At 43.0% G+C, this 17,488-nt stretch overlaps 1 protein-coding gene and 1 long non-coding RNA gene across 2 annotated transcripts in view; one reads left to right on the top strand and one right to left on the bottom strand.

The window, feature by feature from the left end:
• The window catches only part of UBAC2 (UBA domain containing 2), a 103,616-nt gene extending 95,966 nt beyond the window's left edge, over nt 1-7,650 (bottom strand). The window contains exon 1 of the mRNA XM_075526435.1: nt 7,478-7,650. Coding sequence (XP_075382550.1) covers nt 7,478-7,508 — 31 coding nt within the window. The 5' untranslated portion in view covers nt 7,509-7,650. The remainder of the gene's footprint in view (nt 1-7,477) is intronic.
• A 120-nt stretch (nt 7,651-7,770) lies between these two features.
• On the top strand, nt 7,771-13,627 carry LOC142404954 (uncharacterized). The gene is made up of 5 exons (XR_012774009.1): nt 7,771-7,854; nt 8,003-8,106; nt 9,015-9,069; nt 9,701-9,826; nt 11,776-13,627. It is a non-coding gene; the product is annotated as an uncharacterized LOC142404954 (long non-coding RNA).
• Nucleotides 13,628-17,488: the final 3,861 nt, after the last annotated feature.

The following is a 17,488-nucleotide window of genomic DNA, read 5'->3' on the forward strand; positions in this document are numbered from 1 at the left end:
CTTCCTAGACACCAGTGTGTGCTTTTGGCAGACTGGAGCAATCTTACTAGATCTGAGGAGTAAAAGCTTGTCTTTATTACAACCACACACTGAATCCTGATCAGTAGCCAGAACAAATGAGAGCATGCCATGGAGGGAGGATGACAAGAGATATGGACATGTGTAATACTGCTTGAGGAATCTGGAAGACACCAGGACACTGTGTGCTGACTGGTAGGATGGGATTTAACCATATGATGATTTTCTAGACTTGGTTAAATCCAGGAAAAGTATTTTTCTAATATTTCATCCTTTGAAAAAAAAGAAAACCAATACCAGAGGACACTTCAAAAGCAGTGATGCTACTGCTGCCTGAAAGTACTACATGACTGAATGAAGTATTCTGGGTCAGGAAAGCACCTCTTGCCCCTGCTCTAGGCACAGAACACAGACACAGAAAGGCATTCTGTGTTCAGACTGTCACTTCAAAGTGTACTCTGGTGGTTAATCATCGTGATGCCTGCAAGTGAACACAGTAACAAGAGTATCGCTGCAGGAACAGTTTTTCATCAAATGCTTATAAACTTAATGCAGAAGCTGAGAGGTGAATAACCTTAGTATATATACTAAGAAAGTCAATAAAGAAACCAACTGTGATGATGTTTTACATCTATTTTTAAAAGGCACTGGTAAGACTATGATCAAACCAGTTATCTATACATTTACTGTTTAGAAAACTGCTGGTTTTAGCCTAGGTCACAAACCATAAAAGAATGAGGAGCTACAAGAAGAAGAAAAAAAAAAAACCACTTTGTTTCTAAAAGGAACATTTGAAGAAATAGAAAATGAAACAGGTTGAAGTTAACAAAAACGCTCACCTTGTTGAGCAGCCTCTTCTTCCTCCCAACCACAGAGCATGTTACCATACTACTGTTAGCATACTGTCGTGGTTTAACCCCAGCCGGCAACGAAGCCCCACACAGCCGCTCGCTCAATCCCCCCCAGTGGGATGGGGGAGAGAATTGGAAGAGTAAAAGTGAGAAAACTTGTGGGCTGAGATAAAGACGGTTTAATAGGGAAAGCAAAAGCCGCGCACGCAAGCAAAGCGAAGCAAGGAATTCATTCACTCCTTCCCATGGGCAGGCAGGTGTTCAGCCATCTCCAGGAAAGCAGGGCTCCATCACGCGTAATGGTTACTTGGGAAGACAAACGCCATCACTCCGAATGTCCCCCCCTTCCTTCTTCTTCCCCAGCTTTATATACTGAGCATGACACCATATGGTATGGAATATCCCTTTGGTCAGCTGGGGTCAGCCGTCCCAGCTGTGTCCCCTCCCAACTTCTTGTGCACCTGGCAGAACGTGGAAAGGTGAAAAGTCCTTGATTTAGTATAAGCACTACTTAGCAACAACTAAAACATCTCTTAATTATCAACACTGTTTTCAGCACAAATCCAAAACATAGCCCCATACTAGCTACTATAAAGAAAATTAACTCTATCTCAGCTGAAACCAGGACACATACACTGTCAGAAATATCAGGTAGGGATGGCTACACCACAACACCACGTGGAGATCCCCATGCTAGCTTGAAATGAGCTAGCCCTGTAGCAGCAGCAGCAGCTGCAGCAGTATAGCCACATTTCTGTGGTGTTCAATGCATGGCTAATTGAATTGATGTGGCTATGTTGCTCCCAGGACTCAAGCTATTATTTTGAACCAGGTTACACTGTGGTGTGCTGATGTACAAGCTAATTTGTTTTCCTGTATAGTACTGTACTGCATAATACTGTTAGGCACAGAAGTCTCATATATTCAATACATACTTCATTTTCCCTTCAGTCATACCACAAAGCATCAACTTACATACCTTTATTATTTTCCTGATGCCTGCACACAACACAGTTCAGTCTTGCAGGTTATGCAAGCAGAGAAGCACAGCGTTCCCTTCTTGCCTTGGGTATTTTTAACAAATTGCTAGCACTGCACTACAAGGTTCACAGGGGGGTAAAAGCATAAATTGCATTAGTGGAAATGCTTGCACACAAGTTCACAGGACTCTACTCCCTAATACTACATGGAGTAGCTTGTGTGCAGTAGGCAAAGTAGTGAAATATTTTCCAGATGTAGCAAGTGGATAGGCTTTAAAACATGGACTCAGATTTTACGTTAATAAAGACTAGCTCTAATAGGTTTTCCTACTATAGTCATGTGCAGTATTGCACATAGCATGAAGAATATTGGGAGGGGATATTACAATGTCTGCAGAAAAGTTTGGTGTTGGTCTTATAGGTTTAAGTTGTTGGAAAGGCCTCGGTGTCTTATAATGGAAAGCCTTCTGCATATCATACTTTGCTCCTGGGACACAGCATGTTGGAGAACAAGCAGCAAATACAGCTAAGCAGCAGTACAGTAAATCAGCCAGCCAGCCCAGTGTCATTCTTTATGCACTCATGCTAGCCTTTGCAGAGCCACTGAAGTGTTTCAGCAGCATTCTTCATGGGACTGGAGCTACTGGCAGAATGCAACATGAGAAACCAGTCTGGGTCCGGCACCACAGCCCACCTCTCAAGCCCTTCCTGAAAGGGAGGTGGTGCAGGGTGCTTCCTGGACACACTGCAATGTTGTTTTACAAGTCAATTCAACTGGGTTAGCATTTTGCTACGTCATTTTAGTACGCCCATGCTGTGCTTCCTACTGTCCAGAGTAATTGGCTTTTTTTTCCTCAGGGCATACCAGCTCCTCCAATATTCCAGATAATAGAAACAGTTTCCCTTAACAAGGGCAAACTGTCTTTGTCCTTTTAAATGGTGTTCTTCCTTGTTTCCTGACTTCCATATCTCATAGTTGTAACATGTACCAGGCATGTTTATTTTTACATCTCCTGATCCAAAACTGTGTGTCATGCACTGTGTAGATGCGTTATCAGCTCCCAACAGAGTCATCATCTGCTATACCTGATACTGCCTGTTAGGAATTCAGCATATCACTGCTAGCAAAGGACCTACTTGTCTGAACTGGCTCACATCCACCTAGCGTTGGACTGTTTGTTTGTTGGAGGGGCTTGCTTTTATATATCTCTCATAATGTCACTTTTCAAGAATCTCTCTGCCTATGCATGTGATTTTAAAGAGTATTGAACAGGAGAAGTGGGAGGGAGGATTTACACCAGGAACCTCTTAAACTAGGATATGAAATACTAGAGAAACACTTTATGTAAGAACTCATCTTGACTGCAGTGCTTAAAGTCATGAGACATCACCTGAAAAGGCAGATGGACAAGGTCAAGGACTTCACTACACAGGCCCAGCTATTCAAGCACTATTTATGAGAAAGTCTAACTTCAGTAGAGGGTCAAACTTACAAGGAATACCTGAAGCCGAATCTGTGGTAAAGAACTTACAAGTTTTGAATATCCCTTGGATGAAGATAATATTGTTCACCTCACTGAACTATGGAGTCAGGACTTGAACTTTTCTGTGTAGCCATGTATCATAGTGTAGCATCCACTGGCACCCATAGTACAGAGATGATCCATAAAGTTAGCCGGAGGCAAGTAATACAAAAATAGTTTGTACTTGCTAATAACTTTGAAAAATATTTTGTTCAGCATTGTAGTGGAATATTAGCAGAAATAAAATTTGGCCATCAACCAACCGAAGATCCATTAACAAAAAGAACCGAAGGCTCCATATATGGCCAGATCTAGATGATGTTTTTTAGGACTGTTTTATCAACTGATTGTAAATAATACAACAACAACCTTGCCCTGCATGAAGAACAGTAACAATCAGGACAGCTACAGTATATAAGTGGACTTCAGAAAAGCTTAGCTGAGCTAAACTGACTCTGTTAAGTCAGCAGTAGTACGTCAGGGCCACCTTATAATAGAAAACCAAAACGCATTCAGATTAAACAAACCCAACAGTATCCTTGGTCTAGAAATTTGGAAATGCAGGTACTCAGTAATCTGCCAAACAGATACATAGCTGAACTCCTTTTATTGCTGAAATCAAAATACGCAAGTTTTTCATTTACTCACTAGCACTCAAGATTTTGTTCATGCATGCAGCCAAAGATTGTCCCAAATTAATGTTATAAATTGTGCTAGAAGGAAGCTACAGTGTCTTCTTCCCACATTTCCTAGAAACAGTACATTAGTATACTGCTAAGTAGCATCAGTCTACCAAAGTTCAGTAATCTCTTCTGCCACGTTTTATCATATTACGTTTGTAATATTAAACAATAACTTGATTTTAACAAGCACACAGGCTTTTTATTTGAATTAGAAGCTATCTTCTCTTAAGCACACACAGTTACCACATCTGGGACATAACAAAAGACCAAATTGACTATAGGGTCAATCGAAGTTTCACGGATTTTTACAGCAAGAGGAATAACATATGATGAAAAATGCCCAAAACTTAATATTCTAACTAAATTATTTTACATTATGAGGATCAAGGACCAGTTTAAAAACTCATATTTAGCAAGCAACTTAATATACCCTAATCATGTCAGTCTCCCTGTAGTTTAAAAGAAGAGTTTTGTTTTCATCAAAACTTCAAGAGATGAGAGGCAGCCTAGAAACACTGAGAAGACAGGATGCAAGAAGGGGAAAAGGGACTAATGGACTATCAGTCAAAAGGAGACAGGCTTCACAGGACATTGATTACGACTTTGATCTATGTACTGCATCAAATAAAACATAAGGATTCTTGAGTTATTTCTCTCATTTAGACCTCTAATGACAACATAGACTATTAAAGTAATCTTTATATTGTTTCCACAATCTGCTGGAATTATATCATATAGTCCACTGTTATTTATTTTTGTTTATTCTAAAATTAGCATTAGAAATAATAAACAAAGAATTCAAAGAACATGGACAATAAGATACTCGTCCAAGATTCTATCACCCTTCATTAGATTTGTATTGCCAGATCAAGCAAAAAGTTTATAACCAGCTGCAACTGCTGCCACTACGAGCCACTGGTTACTCTCCTATATCTTTCAGAAAAGTAATAAATACAATTTCAAGAATTAACTAACTAGAAGAATTTACACGAACCAAAATACTTCAAATGAGTTAAATAATTATTTAGGTTCTGATAAGAAGTTTCAAAATCAAAAAGAAGTTTTCAAAAAGGTGAGAAGGCCAAACCCAGACTTGCTTCCAGAAAACTAGGCACAGGCGTGTCTCTGGCACTCTTGTTAAAACACTTTGCATAAGAAGCCCAGTAAGAATCACATTACCAAAATGTAGTAGAGCGCTGGGGTCATTTGTTGTTTGTTTTCCCATTGCTAAAGAGGAGAATTCTGCAGAAAGGAGTGAAAACAAGGCACTGGTGAAGACAAGTCAAAAAGAATACAGTACCCTCTGACATTTTTACCACCGCATCTATGTCTGAAGACACTAAAGCCCTTAATCTACTAGAAATATACTGAACAACTGGGTCACTTCTTAAAATTACCTAAGATACACATGGGTAAAAAGAGCTTAGTATTAACAAGTTTTACCAAAGGGTATTGTGATATGGCTTTAACCAAATGTTATAGATGTTAAGAAGTCTGTCAGAGATGGCACACCAGGCTACAGGAGCCTTCAGTCTGACCTGGCATGATCATTCTCATTGCTGTTGAACCAGGTGTCTGCTTATTTTATCTACAGTCTCTGATACAGGTCCATTTACCCACCAGCTGTGCCTGAACATTTGTTTGTCATTGCCCTTCCACCAGAGGCTACTGCTCCCAAGACCCAGTGGCAGAACAGAACATGGACGCACACATACGCTTCCCTGATGCAACATCAGGCACCAATTCATTAACTGCCTCAGCCATCAGATTCTGCACATCAGTGACTGAATCCGACATACCTGCTGCTACTGCAGCAGATGCTTCTCCAACAAAGGCGGAAACAAAAGTCTGAGGGTGCAGGGACATCTTAAACTGTCACAGTTGTGCCCTAGGTGAGCATATGTCACTGCCACCTAGCTCCGTGCCTCTGCTAGAGTTTGTCAGTGCACCTGTACCAGCCAAGTCTTATTGTGAAAAATCACTTTAGGTCAACAGGTGAGTTCAGTAAGAGTGTATGTTGTACCAGTTTTCCGGAAGAAAAAATTTTTTAAAAGGTAAAAAATTTATTTTTTGCAGAATGGCACCTTGTCTAGGTTTTTCTCCTAGCACATATATGTTTCTTATGACTGCAGTTTTCCACTCATCCTTCTGATGGACCTGTCTTTGAAAAAGTTTTCAATACTGAACATGACTTTCCACCCATTCAACCAAACATGGATACTTTCCACCCCACCTTCTTTCTCATAGAATTATACACAGCCACATGCCACCAAAAGGTTGTTCTTCTACAGTATCTATTACTGGGGGAAAAAGAATTAAAAAATCAGGAGCTGAGAATCAAGTACAGTCTTATCAGATCCATCTGCAAAAATACTCCCTCCCTCATTTGGATGCCTCAAACAGAATGCAGCTACAACTAATACCGCTTCTTAAATTCCAGACTTATTCCACCCTAGTCAGAGGGTGCTTTCACACTCAGATTTGGATTTTGTGTGAAGCATGCGTTAGTCAGCAAAGTTTTGACTATCATTTGTCCCAGCCTGCTCTGAAGCCTGTAGTGCCAAAGTCCGCACCACAGCCAGTTCAGTTCTTCATCGCCGCCTCCAAACGCAGCAAATTCTTTCTCCTGTAAGCAAGCTCAGACGCCTGTGAACAGCCAGCCCCAATGCCTGTGAAGTCTGTTCAGGTAGCACTGGGATATGAAATGACTGACATACGCTGTATGTAAAAATAAAGTTAAACGGAGCTAGAAACCTTAACTGTCCTTAAACCTGTCTTACCCATAAAGTGATTTAAACAATAACCTTCTTTTCATACTAAAAAAAGAGTTCCTTCTCTTCTCTGATACATATCTATATATGTAGATACATATATCCACACACAGCTGGACAGACGGCCCCGGGAGAGGACGGCTCCGCCCTGGCACAACCCCTTGGCGCCGGCCGGACCCGGCAGGGAAGCCCGTGAAACGCAGCCCCCCGAGCGCTGCCGACGGCTCCTCCTGCGCCGGTACCGCCGGGGGCGGCTCCTCGCCCGCAGCCGCGTAGCGGGAAACGCGGTAAAGCCCGAGTTTAAAAGTCAAGCCGAGGCCAGGCTGCGTCCGCGGGGAAAGAGGAGCGAGGCCAGCAGCTCCCCCGGGGGAGGCGGCGGCGGCGGCAGCAGCGCCGCGTCCAGGCCGGGCGGCGGAGCGGCCCCATACCCCCCCCCACCCCACCCCGCGGCACTCTCAGAGGTCACAGCGCCGCCGCCCCGCCCGGTTCCTCACGGCGGCGCCCCCCGCCCCGGCAGCGCAGCCCCGTCCCGTCCCCCGGCGGAGGGGGCCGGGCCACCCGCCGCGGGGGAGACGCCGACACACCCCTCGCCGCCGCCGCCGCCCTCCCCCGGCTCCGTCCTTCCCGGGCTGCGGCGGGGCCGGTACTCACAGAGCCCGTTGGAGCCGGTGCTGGTGAACATGGCGCCGGCCCGGCCCAGCCGCGGCGGGCGCCGCTGGCGGAACCCCCAGAGGCCGGGCAGACCCTGAGGAGCCGCGGCGGGCCGGGGACGGCGCGGCTAAGGCGGCCGCGATGGGCCAAACGCCGCCGTCAGCCGAGCGGCCGGCGCCCCCTGTCGGGCCCGCCGGGCGAGCCGGGGGGGGAGGGGGGGCGAGGGGGGGCGGCGGGGCCTAGGCCCCGCCGCCCCCCCTCGCCCCCCCTCCCCCCCCGGCTCGCCCGGCGGGCCCGCTGCCAGCTGAGCCCAACGCTACACGGTGAAGCCTGTATGAGCCCGTATAGACGGAATACATTCCCTTAATTAACCCGCTGTAAGGCTGGGGACAGCTCCTGGTGTCCGGTCCTGTCAGAGGGCGCTCGCAGGCCCTGAGACACTTCAAAGCTCGGGTGTAGCTAGACAAGGATAAAACATAAGTTAGTCTACGTATGTTATATATAATTACTTCTATCTTTATACAGATTATTTAAATTTGAAATTTGTAAGTGCCTTGGGGAAGCCTGACTCCTCAGACTTTGGAAAACTGTGACACCCGAGGCTCACCCCAACTTTGGGAGCCCACAAGGTAAGTGCCTCCTTAGGAGCTGTGGGTAAGCTCTCATTACAGCTAACGGAGACATAGTCAAGACGTTCGGTGGAGTCTGGAGAGCTTTTCAGATGATCAAATGAAGGTGTCTACTTTAGGATGAAATTAATTGCTCCCTAGGCTCTACTGACTGTGTTGAACGGATCACCGCTAGCTGTAATGGTACGTTAGACACCTTGCTCTCTGCCAACATGGTAGACACCTAATACAAGATGAGCCAAATTCCCGACTTCATACAGATGTGGTATAATATGGCTGAAATTATTCGGGCACCAAATTTCAATGACATTTTCAAGTCCATGTAGAAATCAGAGTTTACGGAAATAGGTCATGGCAGGCATTTAAAAGGTGATGATGCTCCGGCCTGCATCACAGATGTGAATGTCAGGAAGAAACAGGACAAGGTTTGTGTGCTGTGTGTTTGCGCACCTGACAGAACTGAGGTCCTCAAAGTCACGTGTAGCTTACCGCAGTACATGACCGAGAACAAATGTCGCTCTGGAACTGGAAAATGTGACTTGTCAGCTAGGTAACAATTTTTAAACAGGCAACCAATAGTAAAAACTTTTTAGGCAAGTCATAAATTTGTTATATTCCATAAAATTATTTATATACCGCAAAAAACTAAAATGCCTTTTAATATTTACATTCAAATGCTTTTTTAATAATTACATTCAAATGCAACCATTAAATAGCACTTGTAAATGTGAAGGTCCTGAATCTTTGTAAACAAAATCTCTTAACACTGCCAAGGGGACGTAAAAAGACCTTATGCTTGGGTCCACAAAGACTTAAGCAAAGTTCAGCATATCGGTATGTAATTTTAAAATGTCCAGCTCTGAGCACTAAATTCAGATTTCTGTCGCTCATGTGTCCTCTCCGTACAGGGCCCGCAGTCAGGCAGGTGGGAATGGGATTCACAGCCAGCTCACAGAGCAGGAGGTATGTCTAAACTAGCCAGAAGGAAGAACCAAAGAAATAGTGCATTGGAAATCCTGACTCTCTCCCAGGCTGAGGTTCTTTCCTCAGCAAAGAATCTAAATTGGATTCACAGCATCTAAATTGGATTGTGTCTTTGGCTACAGACAACTGGCTTACTCTTTGCTGTTAAAGCACAGCTGGAAGAAGTGATTTGCTACAGAAATTCTCCTTCTTTCTTTCAAATGCAAATGGCTCTGGCTGCCGTATGTTACATATGCAAACTCTGGCTTGCCAGTATGCTGCTGAATGCGCATAACCGTACATAAGTCACAGGCAACCCTCATTTCTAAGGAAAGGGAAGGTAAATAATGAGGTGCAAAGCTTGTAATAGTTCCAGTGTGAAACCTCACTGGGAAAAGCTTGGGTGCCTCCTGAAGCTTTAGGGATCTAATGAGGTACTCATGGTTTAATTAATTGCCATTTTGGACTTTTTTGACTAACCTCCACTTAAAGTAATTAAGCCTTTTTGTGGATCTGGCTTTCATGTAGGTGAGGATAAAACCTGAAAACTTTTCCAGCATTGCCTGTGTAATAGGCTTAAGATTGCTGTTTTAGTGCTGAAGATAAAGCTTGCTTCTATTTCTTTTCACAGTCACACAAAATGGAGTGACAGAACAACCATTAATTTAGAGGTTTGCGGTCCTGATAGCCAAGAACTAGTGTTCTTCTGTTTTATAAGCCCAGTTTTGAAGATTTCCCTAGACTGATGTCCTACAAGGTAATCATATTAGAGGGATTCTTCTCTGCAACGCTGAGTGCTGGAATTGGATTGAAGTCAGAATCACTGAACATACTAGAGACTCATGCATGTATTTTGCTGAATAAAGATGCATTTGGGCAAACATTTAAGAACTATTTTGAAAGCAGCTCTGTGGACTTGTTATCACTGACAGATACAGCAAAACTGAATCAGTAGCAATAGTTGGCAAGCTTCTCCCAACAATATACCAAAATACTTGCAGATTTGTCAATACCGCTGGGATACAGGGAGCTGGCTCTGAAATTATTTGCCACTGTCTTATTTAAGTCTACAAATATATTATGGAGTCTATGAAACATCTAATGATATCCCTTACTTCAAAAAAGATTTATTAAGTCAGTTTTTCTGGGATTAGATCAGATGAGATCCACTATGTGGTATTGAGAAAACTACATACCCCATGCTAATAATTATAGCTTCACACACTGATTGAACGGTAGAGGAAATGCAGTTTTTGCCCTCAGATACAGTGCCAAGCAGAGAAGTTTTTTAAAAATCCCAACACCGTCAGTGTCAACTGGTAGCTTGTCATAAGAATTACGCAAATTATTTGCATTATTTAAATATACAGTGTTGTCCACTTTGGAGTTAAATGAAATCATCAGTCCTCATGCTTGCCTTGGAACACATCCCAGAATAGGAAGGCTAGCACTTATCTACTAATCTACTTAGAACAAGCTTAGAAGGCTTTGACACTGCTCAAATGTCAGCTTAAATATCTCCATTTGTTTATTACATCTAGTTAGTGGGGTCAATTTGGTATGTTCAAAATAAAGTTATTCAAATTTCCTGCTCAAAAGAAAATCCCAGGAGACTGGAATTTATATTTCTAACTATTTTCTAATATGATTAGGTTGCTTTCTTCTCTGAACTTGTGATGTTTTTGAACCAACTCTTAATTACTAATTAATCTGTAACAGTCAGATGCTCCCCTACCATATAGAGTGAAGGATAGCAGCAGAGTAAAACAGGGTGGAAATGTAACACCTCGCTCAGGAATTTTCTGTCTTAACTCAGTGCAGGTTAATGATTCTGCAGTTAATGGCAGGTGGTCTACATCTCTTTGATGTCTGGGGTTTCTGTGGCATTCGTAGTGGCACCTGCAGTTATTACAGTTACCTGAAATATTAGCAGATACCTGAAAAGAGGTTAATGTTAAACTTAATGATTTCAATAACTTCTCCCTACTGTTTCCAACCCTTGTCTCCAGTTACAGAAGACTGTAAAGAAGAAAGCTGTGCACCGTACATACCCTACAGAGGAGACTCCTGTGGCAGCGCAGCTTGCTGATAGCAGCTTGCATGGGAACAGGAGGAAGGGCAGAAGGCAGAGATTCACTGGGCTGAAATCAGACTGATTGGTCCTGTGCCTTTCCAAAATTAGAGAATTTCTCTCACTCCCTCAGAAGTGACTAAAGCTTTGTACCGCAGCAGACCTGCTGTCCTCTTAAACTGTAGTGGGTTCATTTTATTACACAGATTTTTATTTTTTTACTATAGCTAGAAGATACAGAACATTTTCTACATTAGTTCTTTCCATGTAGAGCTGGTAGGCGTACAGTTAATGTGAGGAGCAACAGAGTGGCTAAAGGAGGAACTTTTCGGTGTTTCTTAAGTTCTAAAGAAGTGTGCAAAGGAAGGCAATCTAGTGGAAAAAATGGCAAGAGTATTGGTTTTTATCTGGGTTTTTTGAAATTGATTTTGCATCACACTATTATAAAAAAAATAAAGAGTGCTCAAAAGTTTTCCCTTTGTTATGGTTCTAGCCATTTCAATGAGATTTTTTGCAAAACTTTAAACACCATGTTAAACCTGGGCTCTGTATCAATGTCTAGTAATATGAATATGTGGGTAACTATTGCTTCAATAACTCAAACATAATTCAAACAGCACTATCTTGTTTTTCAGCTAGAACCGCAGAATGGGAGGCAATCACAATACAGAAGTGTTTAAGGGACTGGCTTGTCTGGAGCTGAGCCATGTCACCAGCTGGTGGCCATCAGCAGCCACAACCTCCCGCTCTTTGCATTGCTCACCTCCATCCCCAGCCAGGGCCTTTTCATGCCTACTTCATTGCTGGGTCCCTCCCAGCCTTAACCACCTTCCAACAGCAGTCTCTATTTTGTCCCAGCAAGTCACGAGAAATGTGCTGCATCTGCCACCTTCTGGATTCATGCCACGTCCCTCAAACGTGGGTGAGAGGAGAACAACAGTGCAGTACGTCTTACAGCGATGCATGGAGGACGCACAACAAGGAAAGTGTTTGCCTGGACCTGTGGAGGCAACCTTGCTTTCTTCTTCACGGTTTATCTTTGTGGACTGAACATACGCACCGACCATTTTACGCTGAAAGTCTTAACCATTGCTTCCCTTTTAACAGTCGACCACGTGATCCTAAGAACTGATACCACATACACCCAGATGTTGACATCTCTGTGTGCAGGGGCAGCACCAAGCACTGGATCAGCAGCTTTGTCTCTAAATACTTGTAAAACACTCCCTTAAAGTTGTTGTCCTTTAATTCTCTGTCACAGGAGCCAGGCTCTTTATTTCAGGGAAGGCTGGGATCCTGTGAAAAACAAGAACATATGGTAGTGTAACCAGGAGCTAGATCCTAATGCAAACATACTAGGAAAACAAGTTTAAGATAGGCAGATTGATTCTGATGTTTCTTAATTGTTGATTTTGATCTCAGTTTTTATGTTTAATGTTCTATGTTCATGTTCCATTTGACTTAGGTGAGACCTCATTCTTGTGAGACTTAACAATACACTGGTTCAGCTGCCCTTGGCTGAGCAGCTGTCACTGGATTTTAGATTGCTCATCTGAAGGGCATTAATTTACTACAAGGTAAATTGCGAAACATCAGTAAGCATCAATAAAATGACGAGATTTAAGCACAGTGCTCAGAAGACCCAATTAAGGATTCCCTTAGGAGGGCAAAATATTATGTATAGCATTGCATAATGCAACATACTTGCATATCTGTACTCTTTTATGCATACTAGAGATCAAGCACTAGCCATCCATTTCAGACTGAATTTATGTCAGAGTACCTTTGTGATCTGGAGTATATACTAAATTACCCAAGATAACTATCAGCAATATTAAAAAATTTAAGCCTTTAAGATGCAGAAAACAAGTTGCATTGTTCCATACAGGTATGGCTGTGCTGAAATTGCCTATTCTGAAAATTAGATTTTAGAAGATATTTATAGGGGTATTCCAAGGATTGTTTTCTCCCTGATACCTATCCATATTTCTCAGATATCCTCCTCCTCTTGCTTCACAGCCGTATTGTAGTCCTATCTGTGTCTCTCCACACAGTGCAAAGGTTATTAAACACCTGTATTTACACTCAGAGGCAAATCTGTGTTTAAGGGAATACGTGGCCACCCACATCATGATGTTAGCAGGCCTGTAGCATAACACTGCTAAGAGATAAAAAAAATGATAAAGCTTTGAGCAGTTCTTCTCCCCAAATGTCATTGTCTTATTTGTATTTGATTTATTTAAATTTGAGCATGAAAGAATAGTCTCGTCTTTTTTCTCCCTAACTCTAATTAGCCATACCACAGGATTTTTGTGTTCGTATGATTTTATTGAAATACAGTGATCCCTCAGAATAACTTGCAAAAAATTGAAGGATGGTCACCCCAGAAATGTACTTGCACGATATTTGCAATAGAAGTATGTACCCCTCCAGGAAATATGCATTCCCAGGGTTTCTTTTGTCCTCTGAAAATGTTAGTAATAGCAAGGTTAGGTGCCAAAAATCTGTATCGTATAAAAGTGTAAAATTTTAGTGCCATCAGAAAACTAAACTGCTCTTCATTATCAAAAAGATAATAAAAAGAGGTAAAAAAAATCAGTGTATCAATAAATCAAATCTAAATACAGCAGAGCTATTAGAAACACAAAAAATTAGCTTATTACAATTATTCTTGATCCTATGCTATACCTTTTCCAGCATGGGCCATTTTCTGTTTGCTGCTACAAGCACCATTATGTTAGGGAGATTTCTAAAACTGAGGATTAGGTCTAGTCTGAAACTGAAATATAAAACTAATTAAATGCAAAAGCCAGCATTCTTACTGTTCCTTTAGCTCCCTTCTCTGCACATAGGAAGTACTTTGTGTTTTTCTTGCTGAACGCAATTTAATATACTTAAGCATTTTTTAAAAATACCTAGAGTACTTTATAAATTGGGGTCAGGGGCACTATAAAAATCTCTCTTTGTGGGGCTGGTTGTAGCAGAAATCAGCGCCCACGGCAAAGAAATCTTTCCTGGCGTGAAGGTGATGTTCTGGACCTGCCCTCGGCTGCCGTTTTGGGCCCTTCCTCTCCTCACCCAGGAGGTGGGATGGTGCCATTTTCCGGTCAGCCGGCACAACAGCGAGGGCGGTTTTCCACTGAGCTCCCAGGATAGACTTGACTGGGGCGTTAAACCAGAGAAACGAGCACCGACATTTCGTGCCATCGTAATTTTCAAAGTAAACCCCAAAATGCCTGGATGCTGAAGCTTCCAGGGGATCTTTGTGCGCTGCCTTCAGCCTGCCTGAGCAGCCTGAGCTCCATGCCTCCATGCTCTCGGGCAGCTTGGCGGCTCCTCTCCAGCAAATGCGCCTGCGCCCAGGGGAAATGGGACAGCAAGCGGGAATTCATCAGGAGAGGAGGAACTGGAAGGCCTTATTCGAAGGGGTGTGTAAACCCGCCACATTAATCTTTTCTATTATTACACACGCATGCTGGAGCTCTTGCCACAGGCGCCTCTGGGGGCATGGGCAACCGGCCACGCCGGGCGGCTGGAGTCCAGCGACGTCTTACCTGCTCATACACCCACCTGGCAGTGGCACTAAAGGTTGCGTTAAGGCCATTTTTGGCACTTAAGAAATAATGACGGAATACTAAATCAGCTCATACTAAAACTCAAGTTTATTGTTTTGTCCCTAGTGTAACCTAAGTTAGCAAGCTTTTCAAGTAAGAGAAAAACAAAACAGCAAAGTCAATAAGCTCCTTTGTACCTGCAAGATATGCATTCACTGCAACATTTGTTCCGTAAGTACATATTTGGTCTCTGAGTATATATACTAGTAAGTATATATTTACAACACAAGTCATGTTACACAGGTGACAAAAAATTACTAGTATAAATATTGGTTTAATTCAAGGATACTGGGCAGGACATTACTTTTGATTAATTTTACATGTGAAAGTATATTGAGAAGAAGGTATTTTCAGTCATTTTCCTACGGCTTTGATTCCAGATTTCAGTGCAGTTAGTCCTTCCGCAGCAGCATGGTTGGGGTCTCAATAACAAATGATTGAAATGCGTTCTCCATCAGTATGAACAAGAACCAGTATGTTTGTATATACAGGAGAAGCATCTTGCAAGCTGAATTCACCATCAGTGATCTTCCTGGCAACATGTGCATTTGGGGGCAAAAATTAAGCCTTTGTATCCTAGGCTGCATTTCGATGTCATACAAACCCCAGAAATTTTGCTTACTTGTAGGTGAACTGTTTTCATCTGAAGGTCACTGTGTAAAAAGCTGGACACGACATCCAGGAAAAGCACCCATTTGGGGCTGAAGTACCTGCATTTGACGCAACGCTTGAGATGTGTCAGTACATTACACTGTAAAAGAGGAAAGAAAAAAAATAGTTGCAACCAAGAAGAGCAGCCCCAGATGATTTACGGCCTGATTCAACCCGCCCTGAATTCAACAGCGAGAGTCCTGTTGTGTTTTCAGCGGGGTTTGGCTCAGATGGGTGCACTTTAAACTTCCAAACCGCAGTCAGTACAGCAGTGAGCTGGGGCAGATGGAAAGTGGCCGTCACAGCCGGGATGATTCAGGGAACAGATGGGCTCTGCCACGCTCCCGCCTTGTTTTGAGAGGGGAGCGGGAGGATGCATGGCTCACACGGGGTGGGAGGCCGCCTTTGCTCTGCGTGGATGGCGATGGCATGAAAGAAGATATTAAGGCGAGAACAAAAAGAGAGAGGAAGGGAGCGGTCCGAGGGGAAGGCTGGGTGGAATGTGCGGAATTAGCACGGGGTGGAGCAAGAGACAGGGGAAAAAACAGAGGCACACTTGGGGTTATGCAACTTGGCAGGTCTTAAACCTGCTACTGGCGGAGGAGGAATCCATAAAAAGCTCTGAGGAGGAGATGTGGCAAGGGGGATTGGCAAGAAAGGTAACACCAATGGGATGGAGCCCAGGTGGTCTGTGCACGGTGGAATGATGACTTAAAAAAAAAAGAGAAAGAACAAATGAAAGAGAAGATGAGATAAAGAAAAATAGTAAAAGAAGAGTTGTGAATTATGTTGAAGAATGCCCATTGCCTTGTATGCTGTATCCATAGGGTTCTGTAAGTTCATGCAACTAAAGGGTTTTCTGAGCTGCACTGTCTAGCTAGGATGTCCTGTATCCTGCGTACCCTCGTGTTCCACACAAGGTACAACAGAGGTGCAAAAAGTGTCTTCCCTCTGCAAAATCCAAACGTTATAGGACCTTCTGAGTGTGTGTGTGTAGGCAACGCACAGCAAAACCCTCCAAATAATGTGCAGGTAAGGAACTTTTCTTGGGGAGTGCTTGTCAATAAATGTTCTGTGTATGTGCACATACACAACCACAATACACACAACCATAACCTGCGAGCTAAACTAAGGAGGTGCTGGGAGGCCAGCTAAAGAGGTCAGGGTACCGCTCCAGCAGAAAAACCCCACAGTTTAAAAAGTCATTATGTCTAATATCGGTGCTTCTGTCATGGAAAGTGCTTAATGGAAACCTGGACTGATTATCAGGTGGCTATTTCATAGTAATCAAAAGTAATGACACATGCAAAAAAGCCCCATCAGCAGTTTCAGCCTAAGAGAACGAACCCTTGCCTCATACGAGCAGAAAATGGGAAGAGATCTAATTGTGCTATGTTGGAACAAATCCTAATATAATTTAAAACTCGATTATATAGACTTTGAACTGAAATCTGATGACTCACCGGTGTTTTGGTGATTACTACAAGCACTCTTAAGGAAGTTTCAAAGTCCTTTGCAAGAAAAAGGCTAATACTTTCTAAATTCAGGGAGTATGCAACCTGGCTTCTCCCTTCTCTGAAAGAAGCTCAAGGAAGAAAATTGGTAAGTGGATCACTTCATTCAAATGATGTTGTGTAACCACCTATGGTAAGAATTTAGGGTGAGGCCTGAGAAACACTATCGAGATGGAAAATTATAAAGGGTGTGTGTCTTTCAGCATGTATTGTATTTCTTCATTTTGTCTTGCTGATATAGTAACAGCCAAGATTATCTTCTCAGATGTAGCCATAATTAACAAGGCATTGGCCTGGATTCAAGATAAGAGTGTTTTAGACCTTTAAGAACAGAACTGAGATCCAAATGGGTAGCAGATTGCTCACTGCTGAATGAAACCCTTCAAAGATTTAATTAGAGTGTGGAAAAAAATCAGGTAGACTTTCCTAGTGGGCAGAGGTAAAGGTGGAGATGCAGTATTCTCTTTTTTCCTGGGCTGTCAAATCCAGCAGGAAAGCCACTATTCATGAGGGACCAACAGACAATATTGTCAAAACCCAGGTGCTAATGTTGTCTTGGCTAGACTGCA

The sequence above is a fragment of the Mycteria americana genome, chromosome 1, assembly GCF_035582795.1.
Source record: "Mycteria americana isolate JAX WOST 10 ecotype Jacksonville Zoo and Gardens chromosome 1, USCA_MyAme_1.0, whole genome shotgun sequence".
Taxonomy (NCBI): Eukaryota; Metazoa; Chordata; class Aves; order Ciconiiformes; family Ciconiidae; genus Mycteria; species Mycteria americana.